The 19,869-nt window shown below is 42.8% G+C and overlaps 1 protein-coding gene across 1 annotated transcript in view; it reads right to left on the bottom strand.

Annotated features, from left to right (window-relative positions):
• The window catches only part of SLC9A2 (solute carrier family 9, subfamily A (NHE2, cation proton antiporter 2), member 2), a 39,360-nt gene that overhangs the window by 13,912 nt on the left and 5,579 nt on the right, over positions 1–19,869 (bottom strand). Inside the window, exons 2-4 of the mRNA XM_009326292.1 lie at positions 13,997–14,460; positions 8,258–8,508; positions 1,333–1,550 (exon numbers count right to left, since the gene is read on the bottom strand). Coding sequence (XP_009324567.1) covers positions 1,333–1,550; positions 8,258–8,508; positions 13,997–14,460 — 933 coding nt within the window. The remainder of the gene's footprint in view (positions 1–1,332; positions 1,551–8,257; positions 8,509–13,996; positions 14,461–19,869) is intronic.

Below are 19,869 nucleotides of genomic sequence, written 5' to 3'. Positions count from 1 at the left end.
GAAATACCAGGAGGAGGGAAAAAAAGGGAAATTAAATTACACAGAAATCCCCACAATGCTAATATTTGTTTTAAAACACTTTTATTTGCTTCTTATCTATACTGAAGAAATGAAATGTTACTTAGCAGCTTGAAAAAAACATGGAAGAAAAATTTAAAATGCCTAAGGAGCATCATCTTAAACATATTTAGTGAGCTAACCACCTCAGGTCAGCTGGATTTAGAACCTGAAGCAGCTAATTGATCTCCACAAGACAGCTATCTGCTAGACTCTGCACCTCTAGAACAGCAATAATTCTCTGTGTTAGTATAGACCAAGACTCCTAATTTTTTTTTAATAGGATTTGAGCTGCTTTTGAACACTTTGGCTTGTCACCTCCATCAATCCATGCTTTGAATCCTGCAAAATCCTATTCACTCACTTAATTTTACTTGCACAGACAGGAAGAATGCAGGACTGGGGATGGAGGGAGAAGATGCCAGTGCATGCTGATGTACCAAAGGCAAAGGGTCCAGGGATGTGGTGGACTGGAGTAAAGGTATAAAGGCAGGTGAAGGGAGCAAGCACAGGGGCCAGGAGCTGGGGGGCAGTCAGGCTGCTTGGCTGCTTTTCAGCATAAAATATTAATTGTGGGGTTGCAGGCGCAGGAGGGAAAATAGTCCAGATATCTGCACTGGAGGGAGACTTGGGAGCTGGAAGTAGGGGTGCAGAGGCAGATCAGAGCATGAGCTGCCTTTACACACGGAGGGACCAAATCATTACAGATGAAACGGGGGCGAGGGGCAGGTTTAAGACCTACAAGCCTGACCTGCACTTAGGTCTCAAGGTAAAAGAAAGAGAGCTAGTACTGCAAACTCAGGAGGCATCAAGCAGTTTCTTATAGGAATTTTTTCTTCACAATGTATACCTGAACAACACTTCAACTACAGCATTTCCTGTTTTGACGTTATTTATGCTAATGACTGGGAAAATCCCAAAGCGAGTAAACATAAATTAAAAAAACCCCACAACCTGTTTAATTGTTGTACAACTGCTAATTCTTTTCAGCAAAATTTGCTTATTTGTAAACAAATGTTTACTTAAATACATGTACTCTGATTAACAAGCAGACTGCCTCTGACTTTAGATGGGCAGGATCAGGACCAAACTGATTTTTGGGTTCCATTTTGGGGGAAGGTGGAAGCTGACCCTGCAATCTAGGACATGTTACAAATAAGAAGACCATTCTACAAGCTGATGGGACTCTGCCTAAACTTTGGGATTTCCTACTTGAAAAGAGGTAAAAAGTTTCACTTGCAAAGAATACTGACACGTAGTCTGAGACTTGCTTACCCAGTGCCCTCCAGATTAAACAGAAAAGGAGGGTGAAGCTAACGAAGGCCCAGTTCCACTCATGGTTCTTCCCAACTGTAGACACTCCCATGAAGATGAAGATTAAGGTCTCACTGACACTGCTGAGCATCTTCATGAAATACTTTATTGTCGTATAGGATTTTTGAGAAACATTTTCTTCCACGTATTTATTCATGGTCATGGCACAAGCTGTAATCCTGAAAGGCAAACATTATCCTGTATGTCATCGGCTTGATTTTTTTTTAGCCTTTCTCATTTCTACAGAATATCTACTTTTCCATAGTCCTCTTTAAAATACAAAGCATAACTTATTCCATAACCAATCTCAAATTTATAGACTACAGTTTTGGGCACGAGAGTTTTTTTCCGCAGTGGGGAGTTTTCTGAGAAGACATCAGTATATGGAGAGTTTTGTCACATACTAAATCCACATGATCTGTGCAGGGGTCACTCAAACTCTGTTTTGAAAGAGGCAGAGCTGAGGAGAGCCAGAGGCATCCCTGGAAAACAGGGATTGCTGCTTCTATTGCAGCTGAGGGACATCAGACAGGATGGCAACTGCACGTCCTGGAGCAGGGCTTCCCTCCCTTCCCACCAGCAGTTGTCCCACCAAACCACTCCCCTCCTCAATGGCAGTGACAGTAGCCAGCTCCTCTTTCCAGGCAAAGTAAGCAGAAAGGCTACAGACAATTTGTCATCCTCCACCACTTTAGGCCACTGCTTGCTTTGCCTGTGCATAGGGCTGAATAGGAGAAAAACACCACCAGAAATCACGCTGGTGCTGTTGCATGTTTAAAGCACCTACAAATGAATAAAATGGGCATCTCGGCTGATACATGAGAGAACAGACAGGGCTTACTGTAAGTGCACCTACGTATCTGTGCTCTGAGCCTGTGTTAGTAAACAGAGTTTCTTAATCAGTAGGAAGAGCAAAGAATGACATTACTGGCTGTACATCACTTGCTCAGTACAGTTGCCCATGGCGCAGGGATGGCTGAGGACCACTCAGGTACAAAGTTTACAGGTTTAAGGATAGTTAGCAGAGCTGGCTGGAGGATAACCTCAAGGCAGTGCCTCAATGTAGGGAAGCACAGTCTGAATTGCCTAATAATTATCAGGGTGGGCAACTAAGGCAATATGCGTTGTGATATAGCTGTCGCTCCTAGTTCTATTATCTAGGGCAAAAACATGTCTTCTCTGATTTCCCAGTTAAAAACGTTATATGTACCCACGTATGGGTTCTCAGTCAAACCACGTACACTAAACCTCAACAGAGAGATGTGTATTTATGTTGTCTTTCTGAATCCAGCCCATGAGGACTTGTCCTATGGTTATTTATCCCAGTTCCACCAGGTTTTCAGTTTATAATTATTTTCCAACATAGGGGATATTTCTTCCTACTGAAATCTCCACGCTTCTCTCTCTCATGGAGCAAGGTGACAGGTTTGCCAGCATCTCTTTGGAAAAAGCTGAAGAAGACTCTCCCACGTCTCATGGAGATTCCACTGCAGAAAGTCTTCTGCTGAACATGTCCTGCCTCTAAGCCAAGAGCCCCATCTCTGAACAACTCAAACGTCCCTGAATGCGAGTGTAAATGGAAAGGCAGAATGAGGGAGAGCTCAGAAAAAGCTCACTGACATTATGAACACACACGTCTAGGTTCTTTCTTCTAAAAGAAGGGATTAAAAAAAAAAATTTGCAAAGCGGAAAGAGGAATCCCAGAAGCAGCAGTAACTTCCAAAGGACCTTCGCATAGTAAATTTTCTTAGCATTTTGCAAGAGGGTGTCCATAGTAGCAGCTGAGGCTGTAGTCACTGGCAGACTCTGAACATGTTTCTCCTAATTAATTAAAGTTAGTTTTGTCCAGAAGTTTCCTTCTTTTACATGGAGCCACGTGGCCTGCTTTGGAGGACAATGGCCAAGATCTGAAACAGATCTCTGACCCCACCAACACATCCACATCCCCAAAGTGACTGGGCAGCATTACTTCTGAGGGGCGAATCTGGGAGGACACGTGGACACTGGAGAGGACACAGTGTACTTCGCTGACCTCTGCCAAGCAGCACAGCCCCTGCAGGCACATCAGGGTGAATAAAACTCAGGGAAGATGGTCTGATGTGGGGACAGATGTGGTCCAATGGGGCAGGTAGTGGCTTATAAATACAGGTGGACACGGTTTGCTAGCAGAACAGTGCACCTAACCTGGCCTTCACCCTGCAGTTTTGTCCACCTACACTTGGTGATAGAGAGGCAGATCTAGTCAGCACAAAATAAAATGGCCATTGCCATGCAAAAACTAGCTCCAATCGTAAGCAAACTCCAAGACTAAGAAGAAGGAAAGCTTGACTAAAACTATCCCAGACCCCCATCTGCATTTAGTACTGACATAATTGTCAGCTCTCTCCTCATTGTCAGCTGATTTCACCATGGTCTTGAACAGAAAGGTCCTCTGTAGCCCAAGAGTAGCATGCTGTCTGGGAAGCAGAGCTCATCATGGTTATGTGGGATCCACCGCGGAAGAAATGATGCAGATTTCATAAGCATGCAAGCTTCCTCCCTGCAAGACTCAGTGGTTTAGGTAACATTTCTAGTTTGAGCATGTGGTTGGGACAACAGAGGTCCTGCATTTTTGCCAATACTGACAGACTGCCAATGCTTTTCACAGCCCTCCTCCTTGTTCTGATCTTACAGTTGCCCAGACTGGGGACTTGTCATAGATCCCACCATAGATCCCACAAATATATGTGCCTGCGTATCTCAGGAAGAAAGTGGGAGAGGACCTGGGCCATGCATGGATTTTGTCCTGACAAGGAGTGATGACTTGGCTGGGACACACACCCAAGCCCGGAAGCTGTCAAACATTCCCAGGCTCTTCAGTTTACACACAGTTCTGGTGACTAACCTCAAAAGTATATGTGAAGAAGGGTCTGAAATCTACTTAACACCTTCACCCTCCAGAACTCTCCTATTCAGTGGCAAACCAGCTCTTCACAACCCACAGGCTGCACTGACAGACCTACAAATATCTCAGGTTATGTCATGGGTCGTGACAGCTCTCCTGCGCATGCACAGCTTATCTGTGCAAGTGTAACAAGTCCGATGCATCCCGGCTACCTCCAGCCGATTGCACACACAGTGGAGCTGGCAAGCGCAGGGGCAGCAAATGCAATGTAGCAAGAACGCAGTGGGCAGGCTGCAAAACAGCCATTTCCAGACCCACGGTTGTTTCAGACTCTCAAAGCTGCAGCTTACTGCCCGAAGCATCGGGCCTGTCAGGTCTGCATCAAAGACACAACAAAACACTCAGTACTATATATTACCCTCTAAAAATAAATAGTGTTCATGATTATAGTAACTCAGGAAAGCCCTGCAGCTTGGGGAGTGGGGAAGCATGCTCTGGACACGGTTTGTTTTTGGATCCTGAGGTAATGGAGACACTGTAAATAGATGTCTGATAAGAATCTGTCACCAGATTAATCAGGATCTTTGCAAGCTGTAACTTAAAACACGTACCATGCTTAACCACTAGAGTTTAAAGGGACGACACTCATATATATAATATTATTTTCAGTCACATTTTGCATTCATTCAATTAGTATCAACTAATTGATGAGGTGGTTCACCAGTATAACAAATAGTGCTGTACATTATTTGTTACTCTTCAGGTTAAGTAATATTCCACAGCTAATCACTGCTCACTTTATGAATCTGGTATCTCTTCAGAATACTTATCTACATTAGAAAAAAACCTGTTGAGGTCTCTTTGACTTGAAAATGATATGGCAATATAGTGTTAGAATTTAATATAAAATCAATTTATTTAAATACGCAAGATTTTATGTACGCTATTATACTATGTTCTTCCCAAACTAAATTTTTACTGTCACCATAATCTAAGCAAAAGCTTAGGCATGTTTTATTTCACATTTCTTATCCATACACATTAATTCTGGCTTCCACTTCTGTGACCTGAGGTAGTTGCCTTGGTCAAGAAGGGGAGGGAAAAATCAGTTAATTGCAATTAACCTGCAACCTTCTGTGCTTCTGAAGAATAAAAGTCCCGTACAAACAGTACAGTTTCTGTCATGACTGCAATAAACTAGGCCACTGGGTTCAATCCTCAAATTTCCTTGACCTACTAAATTTACAGTAGTTTCAATGTTTGTTCCTTTCAGCCTGCTAACTCAGTTGCAAAAAAAAAGAAACACAGATTAATAGTTCTGCTGCTTCACAGCCTTTATGAGAATTAGTAAGCAGAAAATGCAGCATTATAATTAGCAATGGAACCAAGCAAATAAAGTTCAGGTTCACATCTGTATGTTTCACAGCCGTGCTCCTGATTCAAGCCCGGCTCTAATTACAGTTGAAGCTCTTCCCTCTCCTTCTGGAGAGGACTTTCTCACTGCAGCTCACAGGGACATGGTTCAGTCCCTTCGCTATTTCAGCCAGGTAACCCAGCGCAGGGGTTATACGCAGATGCTTCAGGAATCATTTGTCCCCAGAACGAGTACACAGACTTACCAGAAAAGGGACACGCACCTTTCATTCCCCTCTATTCCTCTGCCAGTGAATTCCTACTTGCACAGAAGTGAGGCACTCTGTGTATGTATCGTATTTATTTGGTAACACTGTATGTTCCTGCTCATGTCCTCCACCTAAAGTATGGTACAGCATGTAACCATAAGGTCTCGCTGAGTATCTTTATGAATCTGGTTATGAAGGAAGTGGGAATCAATAGTGTAACAGACTCACGTGGATATGGGTGAAAAAAGGGAGATTAGGCAATTATCCCCTATAGGCTGAACTGTAAATGGCCACAGAATCATATAATGAATAAACAACCCGGGTTGTAAGGGACGCTCCAAGGTTATTTGGTCCAACTACATGCTCAGAGGAGTGCTGACTTTGAAGTCAGACCCAGGCAATCATGCCATGAGTCATTTGCGGCAGAAAACGACAGGGAACTCAATACCGGTGCACGTTGCCTTGTGGCACGGAGCAGAATACTCTCTGCAGTTCAAAGCCTAACAAAATGTGAAAAGCACAGGGTAGATTTACTCCAAGGGGATGTGGAGATCACAGGAGCTCTAAGGCCCTCAGCAGCGCTGCTGGGAGGGGGCACGCTTTATGTCTCATGGCAGCTGAGACACTTACAGGGCTGCAGAGGGCCCTTCCTGCTCCCCCCGGGTGTTACTGATGTCTCCAGCTCCCTTAGCTGTTACAAAATACATTTAGCATCAAAACACATACAGGGCATTTTAAAGATGATAACTTATTTTCTGTTGTGTTGTTGGAGGGAAAATAACGCTTTGTGTTTCCTCTCCTGTTTTGCGCCCTCTCAGGGGCAAATGAAAAGGAATTAGGCTGTTAGTGCCGTGCAAAGCACTGGCGTGCTGGCTGCAGGCACGGGCATGCGGTGGGTCCACTGAACCACCAGCAGACCCGCCGTGCCCCTTCCGTCGTATCCTGGACGCAGCACATCCAAATCAGTATCTTCATGCATAGTGCTACAATTTTTGCCACGTACAGTTTAGCCACACGTTTTTGGTTTAGAAGCCCTTTAAGTATTTGATCATAGGATGTCAAGGACATTTGACTTAAGAAGTGGAGGAAACTAGAAACCACACAAATGCTATGAATAGAAGCTAGGGAACGAGATGGCAATGCATATGTTACTTTATTTAGGCTCATATCAGAGAAAAAACCCCATGCAATCTTTAGCTCTTTCCTTATACTAAAGTACTAACCACTCCCGTTTTATGGCATATTTCTATTTTTATACTACTGAAATCATCAGCTCTAAGTTTCCATGTAAATTGCTTCCCGGCCCCAGAAAACCTTATACTGGCATGACTATGATAGCAAACCTATCTTCACTTTCCTAAAAGATAATCATCAGATGAGGTATTATCAAGTATTAGTGATACTCAGAAGTAACATCTGAGCTTTCATAAAAAGCTATGCTCCTAATGCTTGAATGACTCATATTTGCCACTAGAACAATACCAAGTCATTAAAGAAGGTTGGCCTTTAAAAACATTACTTGGAACCAGAGCAAACCGTTTAAGTATATCAAATGTCATAAAGGCTCTTTCTAAAGTTGAGGTTGTTACAGTATAAACAGCATCAAGCGAGAGGCTGTGCTCTCTCTTTACTGAAGCCCAGGAGTGAAAAAACAGGAGTGAAAATATTTTTCTCTGTTGGAAGTGGGAAGAATAATATTATTTTATACATAATACAAGCATTATAAGACACAGGCACATGTATCAAGGTACTAAACTAAGGGGTTATATCACCATAGGACTAGATTCTGCAAATTTTATGTTCACCCAGTCCTTACTGTGCTTGTAATCCAGCAGGCGTTTGCCTTAATGATATGTACATTGTCTTGAATGGTACTTACTGGCTGCTCACATGACTAAGTGAAGACGTAGTTTCACAATATATTGGCATCAGAAGTGAAGCCAGTTCATGAAGTCCCCAGCTACCACTCCCACTCCCTCCCAGCCACCACTGCCCCCCACATCACTGTGGGCCACCCCTCAGCCATGCCCTTATGACTAGTTATAGGGTCACATGAGGACACAGGTCACCAAACTGACCTGGGTTAAAAATAACCCCACCGAAAATACAAGGGATTATTTTTAACTTGGAACATTTCAAAGATATGGTTTATGGTGTGATGCCACGAACCATTTTAGTGACACAGCTGGTGTGGTGGCAAGCCGAGAGAATGGGATGGAAGGAAGCAGGAGGGGAGAGGCCAGAAATCCTCAAGCCAGCATCGCTGCCATGCACGGTGGAGCAATGCCATATGGCAAAGTTTGCAAAATCTGGTCCTCTATGCAATTTCCTCTGGTATTCTTACTTGGGTGCTATTATTACTGAAGTTTGGGGTACTTACGCCATGATGCCTGAGAGATGAAACATTTCAGCTGTTATGTATGACAAGTAACTGTACAGGAAGACAAAGAGTGGCTCAATCACTCGGATTTTATGGGTGAAACGGGTGGTAAAGGCTGCTACAAATCCCAAAAGGATTCCAATCAATACTCCACCGATCCCCACTATAAAGAAGTTAGCAATCCCAGCGAATATGTCAATAACCTTAATTGTGCGCATCTGGCAGAAAGACTTGAACAAATTGTACAGGACCTATGAGAAAAAGAAAGCACATTATGTTTCTGAACTGTTCTTAATTTCCCTTCATGTCATTATGGTCCTCTGCTTCAATGCTGAACTTCGAATTTCTCTATCTACCTTGAACTCACTTTTGAGATATGCTGTTGTTTACCTCTGGCATATTACTTGTCATCCATAAATATCAGGGAGATATACAAAGAAGGGTAAATATCATTATTCCCATTTTTGCAAATGGGACAGGTTTCTTAACCCATGCCATTCTGCAGGCCAGGAGGATAGATCTATCTAGTCTTTCTTTAAATTCATTTATTTGCAGAGCTTCTAATTTTTCCACAAATGGCCATTTCAGATTTTCCCCAGAATCAAAGAAATAAAAAAGGAGGAGGAAAAAAATACAGTTTCATCATCAGTGAAAAATCAGGTTATTTTCAAATGTTTTTGATCTACATAAGACACCGAGAGCTGCAGTACTGAATTAGACCATAGATCCATCTGGCATGGGGTGGGGAGGGGGAGAGGGGATGGACAGTGACCACCCCAAGGAGTACAAGAAACAAGGCATCCATGGAGTGCTCTTTCTCTGCTATATTAACCATTAAGAATCCAATGGTTTAAAGGCATCTCAAACTTCAGATAAATTTCTAGAGATTTGGATTTAATTCCCATTAGAAGATCTGTTACCGTGTATTTGCTCAGTTTAATTTTCAAAGAGTTTATAACCATCCTCCAAAACAAACTGGGTCAATGGGATTATCACATTTTCTTAGCCAGAGAGCCTTTTTGTTTTACACAGGAAACAGAACGATGTAAACTTCACATTTCTCTAATATCCAGTATTTTAGTTACTACAAAACAGACAACAATGGAATCAGTTACTCTTAAAGAAACCTTAAAGTAAGTCTCCCCATTTGCAGACTTACTTGGGAGGTTTAAGCATCGCCTGGTGCTGCATGCATGCTTCCAGACATGCGATACCGTGATGGCTACATATCCCCCTCGTACAGGTCTAGGCTTGGTCATAGGCACCTACTCCTACCACAGTGGGTTCACAGGCTAAGCCACCTTGGTCATAATAAACACCTGACTAGTCATCCTGACAGCTAACAGGAATTAAACTTCTGCATTCGTTCTGGACTTCTTAGTAAACCAAACAGGTTTCTCTATCAGAAATGCTATTTGAGAGAACAATGTTTTATCAGTACTTGGATTGTGCCAACAATGTGGGGTGTTTGAATAGTGACTGGGGGGATTTTTCATGTTTGCAGTCTTGTTCTCTCTCACATGACAGAACGTAAGTTGTACGGCTCTTCTTGGCCAAAATTTGATAGGTCTTACAGAGGTAAAAGTTCTCGCTACAGACTAACGCAAAGACATGGCCTATTACGGGTCCTTTGGGCTAAGTGAAAGGAAAGAACTGAAAAAGAAAAGAAAAAATATATTCCAGAGCAAGCATGAAAAAAGGTTAAATCAAACCTAGCATGGTCACCGGTAATTCTCATTACAAAGCGACAAACAGGAGAAGAGCAGGAGCATGAACTATTTACTTGATAAGAATGATGCCCTCAGGATGAGTCCACCTGGGAGAAGTGTCCTTTTTCACCTAGACAAACCCCTTCCTCTTGCTGCTCTGAGGCAGATTCCCAGCTCTTTTGCCCTGTTCCTTGTTCCTATGTCCTGTGCAGGACAGGAAACTAATGTCATAGGCTCCGCTGGTTTTCAACCTGTTTTGATTTGCGGACCTTATGGATTTGCATGAAGAGAAGCATACCAGAATTAAGCCTATTGACAATAGGTGTGCCTTTGTTGGTCACTTTACAAGGACCTCTCAGTCCACAGACTCCCAGGACTCCATGAATCACAGACTGAAGAAAAAACACTGTTGATCTGTGGTGTTTGCAAGGAGAAGAGTTTCCCAGAGTCACTTGTTGAAACTTGGGACTACCCAAGAGTTGTGTTACTCTTCAAGACACCTACAGAATTTGACCTGGCAGAATACTCCCTTGGTATGTATTAGGGAAGAGGATTATTTTCTTTAATGGGAATTTTAAATAGCCTTTTTTATATTTTAAAAAATAACTATATAAACATGTATAAGGCAAGTCTCCAAAGTAAGGCCACTGAGAGCTGCTTGTAAAGAAGCATGTAATTTTGACCTACTCAAGCAATAGCCTTTCCATAACATCACCTCATCTTCACAGCGAAGTATTCACCCTTGCAAGCAGAATGGAGCCTATTGTTTCCACATACAGACATCCCCATAAATCTCAAGTCTGTTGCCGTAAGTTATTTGAAAGAAGAAAAGCAATGTTCTCCTTTGTACCTCGGATCAAAACCAGACCGTCGTGGTAGAAGCAGCAGCTAGACTATGGAATGTCATGAGCACAATTTTAATCTCGTTTCTATTGTTCTTTATTTACACTGCTGTAAATGAGATCAAAATCAGGTTCACTTCCCTTTTACTCTGCAGCAGTTCAGTTTTACAGCTCTCTCTAAGCTTTCAGGTGAGTTAACATCAACTCTGGTCACATTTTGTAATGCATTTGGTATGAGAAGGGTTTTTTTTTCAAGTTCAAGATTTGCATTTACTCAACATCCTTCAGCTGAACTCACTGAAGGTTACACCAAGGAATATTAGTCACCAATCACTTTTTAATCCTGTCTAAGAGTATCTCTGCTCTTCCTAGACACTAATTGCTTATTTTCATGAGTCTTCAGTTATTAGTTTTTAATTCTGAAATTACTGTAAAGCACTCTAAAGTAATGTTTTCAGTAGAGGCAGAATACAGAGCACTGCTGTAATGTTTTCTAACATCGGAATAATATTATTGTAATGACACTGGCTCCTTCTTTGTGATTTTAAGCGCAGAATTGGAATTTGAACCGCTAACACTCAACTTCAACTGTGATCTTGCCATCTGATATCACTGTGCTAGTTATCACTGACCCAGTCTTTCGGTAAAGGACCAAGTCTGAACAAGAAGCCAACTGGCAAACACTGTCCTCAGCCAAATTCAAGCTCCAAAATTCCATCAGTGGGGGAAAAGGATCATCCAAATGCACGGGCATATTGCAAAAACTATCAGGCATGAAAGACCATCTGAGAAACACAGCAGAGCTGAGATTCTTGAGAAAGCCCACCTCACTTTGTATCCAAAATGAAGGTGTGGTAGCACATTTTCTGAAAAGGGAAAGCATAATGACACTGCTATCCTATTAAAATCTTTTATTAGGAGCAGCCAGGCAGTGTAAGTGGGATAGCAGGAAGAAGGGCCTAAAGTATTTAGAAAGCATGTTTACTAGAGCCACACCGTTCTGCACTGCCCACCTGGGTAGCACCTGGGTTTTTTGAAACTGCAGTGGCCATAGGAATTAGGCAGCTTCCGTGGACGGCCAGCCTGCCTTCAGCTCCCCTCCTGCTTCGTCCCCGCGTCCCGTCAGAGGCACCCGCCAGGGCAGGTGGGACTCAAGGGCTCCAGCAGGCAAAAGCTGGAAGGGGCTGAGCTCTGCCTGCTAGCTGGTTTTATCAGCTCTCCCGGTAACACAACAAGGGCAGAGGAAGAGAAAGTATTTACAAAACATCATCTCCTTTGAGCAGATAGCTGCGTAATCCCGGCAGCACCACAGCGAGGACTGGTCCAGCAGCACTGCTACGGGTAGGGGAGGCGAGGTCCTCTAAGGGCACCCCACGGGGGATCTGTGTGAAGGCCTGGGTCACGTTTTAAGTATAATCACACGATTGCAGGTGTGCAAAATCATAACAAGGAACCATTAGCAGACCAATGCTTAGCATGTGGAAACCACTTGATCTCCTGCCAAGTGCTACCTTTAAGCGATAGCTGGGAAGTAAGACCAAACGTACTCTAAATTCCTTTCACTCCCTCATGAATATGTGTATGGCCAGTGCATATGCTGGGCCAGCCCTGCAGACTCCTCAGAGTTATCTCCCCCTGCGTTAGGGCATCTGGGCAGGCGTGCCGTGAGAAAGGACTACCTCCAAAGAAGGCAATAATGATGCCTACAGGAAAGCCATGCATCACGGTTATTAAATTGCCATGCCAGTGCCTATAAAAATGGTGTTTTAGAGTAATTTGCCATTGGGCAATGGCACGCATGAATACTTCCGTCATCAGGATGCAGTGTTTTCCTAGCAAATCTTGCTGGATTAACTGCTGCTCCAGTGGAAAGGTGATTGATTTTGTGATTGGAAAAAGTGATTTTGGTTGGAAAAATCCACCAAAAAAAGCTTTACATTAACATAAAAACAGCCCTTCTTCCCCCAGAAGAACTTGTACGAAAAGAATTCCACCACGCGAGTGGCCATTAAGAGTGAATAGAGACAGACACAGCCATGGCTGAACTGCTAAGCCTTTTGAAACTCACTATTTACACCCACTTATTTTCAGGACTGGCTTAAGTACCAGTTTAGTAACGGCAGGCAGTTTCAGCTGTAAGCTAATGAGAAAAGCTAGGCTTTAAGGCAAACCCGTAAGAGAGGATGCGATTCAGCTGGCTGGATAGCAGCATAATCAGGTAAAGCATGAAGCGTAAGTGAAAAAAAATGCAGTACTCCCACAGACACACGAGAAACGATCAGTACCAAGGCTCAGATTAAATGATGAGATATACATCTGTTATGCAGGTGAGGCAAAGTCCTAGAAAAGGGGAAAACGGAAGGACAATTGTGCATAGAATGGGACAGGAATAAGAAGCCAGTGACAGAGACAGGGAAGGTGTGGACCCAATTCATGAATCTTTCTGATCCTTCTGGCATATGAAAAACTGGACCTCCGTGTCTCACAAAACAGAAAGCATGCCAGGACATAGTTGGCACGGGCAGGATTTCAAGTAAGGCATGGATAAATGGGAGTAATGTCCCAGACATGGTGTCATCAGGTACAAACAAGGGGCATTGGGGGCGTTAGTGGAATTTGCAGATCGCTGTCCTCAGGTCAGCACCACAAACCCAGTTCAGCTAGTTAATGATGAGAAATTACTGCCTCCAGATGGCTGTCCTATCTCATCCGTAGCCTGGCAGAAATGTATTGGTGGTCTCAGGGCAGCTCCAACTGGACGGGCACATGCAAAAGGCTAGCATCAACCGGGTCCTGTGCCATCTCAGTGATTTGCCCATTCTCCCTGTGAACATGCTGGGACACCCCACATTGGCCCTTCTCCCTCTCCTGTCCAACGACATTTCTGCAGGTGAGGAAAACCTCCAGTTTCAGATTACAGAAGTAACAGAATTCAAAGTTACAGAAACTAAAGAGATCAGGTAGTAAAATGCCTAGAGCAAGTATGCTACCATTACGCACTACTCTAGTGTCCTAAGACTACTGTAGTTTCTAAATCTAAAGTTTAGAGAATTACATAAACACATCAGCACTCCTTGACTTCCATCTATTAGCAAACTGTAATAACCAGATACAAAGAGATATAATGGAGTGGCATGCAAACAATCATTTATCGTTTTTATCAACTAATCATTTATCAAGTAACTTACCACAGTTATAGCATCATTCAGCAAAGACTCTCCAAACACCAGGATGTAAAGCTGCTCATTGACATGAATATTTTCAAAAACGGCTAACACCGCCACGGGATCCACAGCTGAAATGAGGCTGCCAAAGAGCAAATTCTGCAGCAATGTGATATCAGTCAAACCAAATGCACTGATCTGGCAAATCCCATAAAGTGAAATTCCAATGCCAATGGCGTTCCAGAGCGTGCCCACTACGGCATACCAGAATATGGTACCGAAGTTCTCAAAGAAAAGACGAGTTGGCATAAAATATCCAGCGTCGAGTACAATGGGTGGTAAAAGATACAAGAAGAAAACATCACTGTTCATTACAGGTGGGGACTTCTCCTCTGCTCCAAAAATAATCCCACCAAGAAGCAATCCAACCAGAATGAGGAGACAGCTTTCAGGTACTATTGAGGGCAACTTGTGATAGAGATGAAAGCCTTCAAAGGAAATTCAAACACAAGAAAGTAAAATGGTTATTTGTACAGAATCCAAAAGATTATTCTGGATTCTGTTATCTTAGTATCTATAGTAAACAAACAGCAACTGCAGGGCAATTTCATTTTCATTGCAAAGACTGAACTGGACCACCACAACAGGTCAAGGCAAATTTGTCAGCTAGGGTAGATAATTCAGTTAAGTTGGTGGAGAGTCAATTTCATAGCTAGATGTTCCAGTTAATAGCTAGGCTGGCTGGAGCAACTGTGTGCAAGGGTTCTGTTCGTGCAAGTGCGGGGATTTTTGTAATGTGGAATCCTCCAGAAACACAATCCAAACACTTTTCTAGGGCAAAATACATCTAGAGAGAGGGAAAAAAAATCCTACTAACCACCCCTTCCTCCATGCGCAGCTTCACAAAGGAGTTTAAGGAGTATATTCATTTCATTTTTAGAAGTCTTTTAGAGTCTCAAAGCTAAGGAGGAGAACTAGCACATGTGACCTGCACTCAGTCACCCGTGGTCACTTCCTCAGCCACCATGAGGAATCAGTTGCAGACACATTATTATTCAATTTTAGCGGAGCCTCCAAATTAATTTCACAATAACCAACATGTTTTCCATAAAGTGACAAAAAGTTGCAGCCTGTATTATGATGCTCATTCTTCTGTATTATATGAATTATGGTAGTGTCAGGAGTCTCTCGTAAAGATCTGTGCAAAGTACTGAAAAAATGAATAAAAAAAGGTTCTGAATGAGGACTTAACGGTTGAATGTTCCTTAGCCTACTAAAACTCTCCAAGCCATGCAGTTTTGATTTAAAGATTCCCGTTACTTGCATAAGTTGACTGTTTTAAGGATGATTTTGGTAATGAATGGGAAAAGTTTTGAAGGAACTTACTCTGGCCAATCTAATGGAATGATCAACCTTACGCACCAAGGTCACATTCCAGGTCCTGGCGATGCTAATCTTTTCCAGGCTCCTCCTTATCTATATTTGGCCCACATAATTACATAGAAAACTATCCACACCCACAAGATCCCACAATTCCTGCCTAACTAAAAAGCATTTAAATTATTTTAAATGAGAGCCGCACAGAAACACTGGGTGTGGTAATAACGGGCGTCTATTTCAGTAAAACTATTTCAGTAGTATTTTAATTACTACTATCACACCTGTAGTCGAAACAGTTAAACTAGTGCAAGCTTGGTATAGTTCACATCCAGTTTCCCAATTTCAGGCTTCTGTATCTTGTAACACCTATTTTGTTAATTCTCATTTCATTATAGAATTTTTCCAGGTAAAAGAAAGCCTGAACTTAGAATTAGGAAAAACAAACGGTTAAGAAGGACCAGGGGGAAAGCTGTTTTAATCTACAGATTTTTTACTTACATATTCTACAACTATTAAAGCTATTTTTTAAAGTAAGCAGCTCAAGCTGCATTTTTTTCCTTTCTGGATGAACACAGACTGCTTTTCAATATTTAGAAATGCAGCCTATGTAACTCATTAGAAGGACTGCCAAATTCACTGTCATTATTCAAAACAGGAATCACCAATATCCTATATTGGCAGAACGGGTAATGACCCGCAAGAATTTGCGGTTGGAGACTTGACTCTTCACCTTTCAGCCACTTCCACATAAAAACCATTTTATGGTTTGTCTTAGTTTCTGCAGTGGCAGGACGCCAAAATTTCCAATACAGTGATTGAAGTTTCCCCTGAGGAAGTAGATTTTGCTAAAAGTTTTTTTAAGCCCTTCAGAAGTATCTTAAATCGTTTTCTCAATAAAAATTGAAGAGGAAGGAATTTTTGTGAATGATGAAAGCTTTTAATGAAGACAAAAAAGATCCCAACCAGTTGTAATACAATGGCAATGAAATGTCTGTTGTGAATATAAAAATAAAAATCTTTTTCTTTTCTTCTTTACAAGTCACTCTTTGGAAAGTTCATACCCTCTCAGACCGTTTGGGACTCCACCTCATCCTTAAATGTAATGGAAAGGCTGCCACTAAGTTAAATGTGCTTTTTATCCATGTAAACAGCATCAAAACTCCTAAAAGACTGCCTGCCTCCATGAAAGGCATTCAAAGGTGATCAGGGACAGGCTGTGGTTCCCCATTTAAGGGCAGAGAGCTAGGATTTAGGATTCAGTGCACATCAAGTTAGGTGCAGGTGCCCTGCAGGATGAGGGACATCTTCCCTGCTCTGACGGATCCACAGCCTCGTGGTCAGGAGCGCCCTGGGAGCAGATCCCCTGCAGTACATGAATACTCAGACTTTTATGCTGAACCCAGGACCACAGCTACTTTCTCCTCCTCTGACCCTGTCCTTGGGCTCCTGACTATGCAGTGAGCCAACTTCAACAGCACAGAAGATGTTTATCCTCAGGCCATTGGGCAGTAGGACACTTGCCTAAAGTGTAAGTTCAGCATTCTCAAAGCTGAAAGTCCTTAGAGTCCTGGTTTCCTAGTTCTTGGGTGAAATCCAGTGCACTCTGATGCTGGAAATGCTGCTGAGACATGCACTTCTGATTATACTGAGTTTTCCAAGGGCCCTCTGAACAGCTTAAACCTTTTTTCAGGAGAGAAGCGTTGGAAGGATATCAGCTCACTTCCCAGAAGAAGCACTTTTAATCGTGCATTTGTGATTAAATGTAGGAGTAATGGCAATCTTGATGAGTTAGACAACGTTTTGTAGGTTTAGTAGCATAAGAATTAAGCAAAACTGGGAGGTAAGTAGACTAGTCTCACTGCCTAGAGACTGCAGCATACTTCAGGTGCACTGGGTCCCACCTAATATACTCATGGAGTCCATCAGCATGTTAGTAACATGCCTCCTATACGGTAACACCACACAAGAAAATAACTAACTAGAGGTAGCCAGAAAATAACAATGCCGTTCAAGGCAATTTCTTAGGTTTAAAAATGTGCCCTTCTTCTATGCTGGAATAAAAAGCACCAGGTTTCTAATGTCTTTGTAAAAATGTACCTTGTCAAAATGTTCAAGTTCTGCTTGACAACTTCAGGTTTTCCTTTCTCGTGCTGTCTCTTTTGCCCTCTCTAAACCTAGCCTACAATGACACAATCGCAGCCAGATCTGAGAAACCTTTCAGGTAAATCCCCTATAAAAATTAGCAAATGCTGGAACATTTCAGCTCCAGTGAAACTGCGCTTCTGTGAAAACACATTTGTTCAAAAAGGCTCCAGTCGGGCGATCAGCAGGTGCTGCGATAGAGTTTTCTTTGGGATCCTTCACACACCGTGAGAGCTGTTATTAAATGTGACCCTATCTTCCGAGCTCCTCGCAGCTGAAAAGAACTTAGCACCCGGTTCATAAAGGTTTGCTACTCGGCAGTGCCAAGCGTAAGCATTCAGCGCCTAGCCCCAGAAAGGAATTTGCGATGCCAGATTAAGCACCGAAGTTTCCTGGGCAGTGCATGAGTCTCGAGGTGGATTTCGCACTGCCTGGCATGACAGGGGCGAGATGCCTGCGCTGCCCAGCAGGAAATGCTGGGGAGAGGAACGCACCGGAGAGCCTCCTCTCTCACAGGGCTGCTCTCCGGGAAAACCCCTCTCCATCCCTTTGAACTGAGGCGCATGGCCCACTCTTAGTAACACAGCGGCAGAGCCAACAGTTCTGTATCTTGGTGGTTAGAGAACTCTGCCCATCTGGGCTACCTTCAACATAAGGTGGCACAAGCGAGTGAAAAACTGACGCTGTGGAAACGTGACTTAGAAGGGATGTGAGAAGGGCCTGGGAAGGTTTACCTGATGCACTCGCTGGATAAGGACAGACAGACGGAGCTCCAGGAGCAAGAACTGGATGTTCCTAATTCCAGTCCCCGAGTCAGGGCGCCTGCAGAAAGGTGTGGTGAAGCTGAGCACTGCCACACCTAGGGCCTCTCCTGGGCCCGGCCCTCACTGCTTACACACGTACACTTAGAACAGGAGAGGTAATGCCCTAGATTAGCCACACTAGCTTTCCTTTGGTATAAGTGAAGGGATTTAAAAATCACATGCATTTGTCCTCATCTACGCTGTTTGCTTGTTTACTGTACTGCAGTCAGCTTAGAAAATTAGTCAAGTCACTTTTTTTTTTACTTTTTAGATGCCTATGCACTAGCAAAACATCATGATAGTCAGAATGTACAATCCTACAGAAATTACGTATTATTCTGTATGTATGTGTTTACATGTTTCAAATGGCTTCCCCGTAATCCTTAATAAAACAGAAACTTTTTACTAGTCTTAGCTTATTCAAGAGTTCTGGCTGTATCTCAACTCAGAAGCCAGAGAAATTTGACAATACTCAACTGGCTGAGCTAAGTTCTTTACCAAACTCTGTATTTTCTGGCTATTACAGTTCACTGTATACTCCAGTGTATCGTATTTGAACTCTGTCCTGATTCTGCAAACACCTAAATACATACTCAAGACTAAGCATGCATCTTTAATGCATTAAGACACATGCATCCTTAATGGATGCAACATACAATATTTCTGCATGACGTAAAGAAGCCATAGCACGTCGCTTGGTTAGAGGATCAGGCCCCCAACTACAACGCTACCCGTGGCAGGATGCGAGTACAAATTTTTGTTTTCGCACAATCCTAATTACCTGATGTAATCAGGTAAAAAATCACTAACCAGAATGTGCCACCATCTATTTAAATGTCACAAGCAGACGTCAAAGTTTTAAGTCTTATCAAAGCATTTGCGCAGAATGAGCATGGTCATAGTTTTTATGGAAATCTGCGCTGCAAAATCAGACTTCTGAATTAAACAACTGGAGTATGAGTGAACCTTTTTTTTTGTTCCCACGGCTTTATTCCTTACATTAAGATTATTTTCCAGTTAAGAAGATACGAAGTTCATCATTTGCAGAGATTTACTGATTTTTAAATGGCTTTCTAGTACACCTCTATCTGATATTCTTTAGACTATAACATTGTACTCATTTTTCTGTTTGGAACATAGAAAGCTAATTAAAAACCATTATATATAAGCTGCACAAAACACAGTGAAACTATGCAATACAAGTATGTTCCACATGAGGGAAGAGGTGGCCTGTCTTACTCACTCGGTGCCGTCTTTTTTGTCTTTCTCGGGACATAAGTGAATGGTGGGAAAGTACAACGAGGAGGCTTACTCTACCCTCATAAATATTTGCTTTCCATCGATCCGTTGTGCCGTTCTGAAACTGTCGTTATACCCGGCGTTATTTTAAGAAAGAGAAGATAGCGCTCAAATGACAGTAGGGCCATCAAGGAGAAGTCAGTCGCGCACCGGGTGAACTCCGGGGTTTACAGTCCTCGTAGCCCGGGGTTTACGCGTTGCTGCAGGGGGCTGGAGGTAACCTCTTCTCCTCCGCACCTCTCCTAACCGAGAAAACCCCATCCTCTGCCAGCC

Source organism: Pygoscelis adeliae, unplaced genomic scaffold (assembly GCF_000699105.1).
Source record: "Pygoscelis adeliae isolate BGI_AS28 unplaced genomic scaffold, ASM69910v1 Scaffold156, whole genome shotgun sequence".
Lineage (NCBI taxonomy): Eukaryota > Metazoa > Chordata > Aves > Sphenisciformes > Spheniscidae > Pygoscelis > Pygoscelis adeliae.
Note: the sequence above shows the minus strand (reverse complement) of the source record. Positions and strands in the feature narration are given on the sequence as shown.